The sequence below is a fragment of the Eimeria mitis genome, genomic scaffold, assembly GCF_000499745.2.
Source record: "Eimeria mitis Houghton genomic scaffold, Emh_scaff618, whole genome shotgun sequence".
Taxonomy (NCBI): Eukaryota; Apicomplexa; class Conoidasida; order Eucoccidiorida; family Eimeriidae; genus Eimeria; species Eimeria mitis.
This window is the reverse complement of record NW_013574381.1, coordinates 1-1,350: the sequence shown is the minus strand read 5'-3', so window position 1 is coordinate 1,350 and position 1,350 is coordinate 1. Positions and strand designations below refer to the sequence as shown.

Below are 1,350 nucleotides of genomic sequence, written 5' to 3'. Positions count from 1 at the left end.
AATGAACTTATGACAGCGGCGCAACAAACTGAAACCCCAACTCTGGGGTGTATGTACACTGCACACCAGACAGATACTATATGCATGCGTAGCAGCTGTACATACACCCGAGAAAAATAGAAGAAAGCGAGTAGCAGTAGGGTTACGCTGCACACAGTTTACAGAGAAACGGAGAAAACAAACAAAAACAAATCGTCAGAATATTCTAAGTGACAAATAAAAGAATACACATCAGGCAGCCATTGCAGCAAAAAAGATGCAGCTGTACGTACACCCCAAAAAAGGGGAGCCTCTGCATACTCTACACAGAGATACACAACAGGCCGCACGGAGAAGAAACTGCCTTGTAGCTGTTGCTGCTGCTGCAGCTGTTGCTGCTGCAGCCACTGCTGCTTCAGCTATTGCTGCTGCAGCTGTTGCTGCTTCAGCTATTGCTGCTGCAGCTGTTGCTGCTGCAGCCATTGCTGCTTCAGCGATTGCTGCTGCAGCCACTGCTGCTTCAGCTATTGCTGCTGCAGCTGCTGCAACTGCTGCTGCTGTTTCAGCTATTGCTGCTGCAGCTGCTGCAACTGCTGCTGCTGTTTCAGCTATTGCTGCTGCAGCAGTTGCTGCAGCAGCTATTGTTACAGCTGCACGAATGGGGGCCAGACAGGGAGCGGCNTTGCTGCTGCAGCAGTTGCTGCAGCAGCTATTGTTACAGCTGCACGAATGGGGGCCAGACAGGGAGCGGCGTAGCGCCTGTGAATGTGTGGATCCCTATATTTGCATTTGTTTGTTTGGGGTTGCTGAAGGAGGCCTCGGTGACGCCCGAGTCAGTGCTGTGTACTAAACCAAAGAAAGGCGTCTCCTGCAGCTGCTGCTGCTGTCGCTGCTGCAGCTGCTGCTGCAGCTGCTGCTGCAGCTCCTCGTTCGCTGCAGCACAGCCCTCCATACACATATCAGACGCTCCGGAACCACCGTTCGCAACCCCTGCTCCTGCTGCTGCGGGAACTGCTGCTGCTGCCGCTGCTGCTGCTGCTGCTGCTGTATCTTCGTATGCCTCAGCGGGGCCGAAATGGGGTAACCGCAGCCTCGCCTGACTCTCCTGCTGCTCCGCAGCTCGCTGCTGCTGCTGTTGCTGTTGCTGCTGCTGCTGCTGCACGCCAACCTGCTGCGGTTGCTGCAGCATCCCAGTCCAGTTCTGCTGCTGCAGCACGAGCAGCTCGTGCTGCAGTGGCGGCAGCTGAATGCTGCTGTAGGCGCTGCTGCCGCTCTTCGTTAAAGGGTTGCCTGCAGCAGGAGACAAGGCAGGTGGTGGCGGCGGCTGTTCTATTTCTATTTCTGCTGCTGCTGCTGCTGCTGCTGCTGCTG

At 55.5% G+C, this 1,350-nt stretch overlaps 1 protein-coding gene across 1 annotated transcript; it reads right to left on the bottom strand.

Annotated features, from left to right (window-relative positions):
• Window positions 1-694: 694 nt before the first annotated feature.
• On the bottom strand, window positions 695-1,168 carry EMH_0017920 (uncharacterized protein; the record flags this gene model as incomplete). The annotated part of the gene is made up of 1 exon (XM_013501024.1): window positions 695-1,168. The coding sequence occupies one exon, from the start codon at window positions 1,166-1,168 to the stop codon at window positions 695-697; it is 474 nt and encodes a 157-aa protein (XP_013356478.1).
• Between the last annotated feature and the right edge of the window lie 182 nt (window positions 1,169-1,350).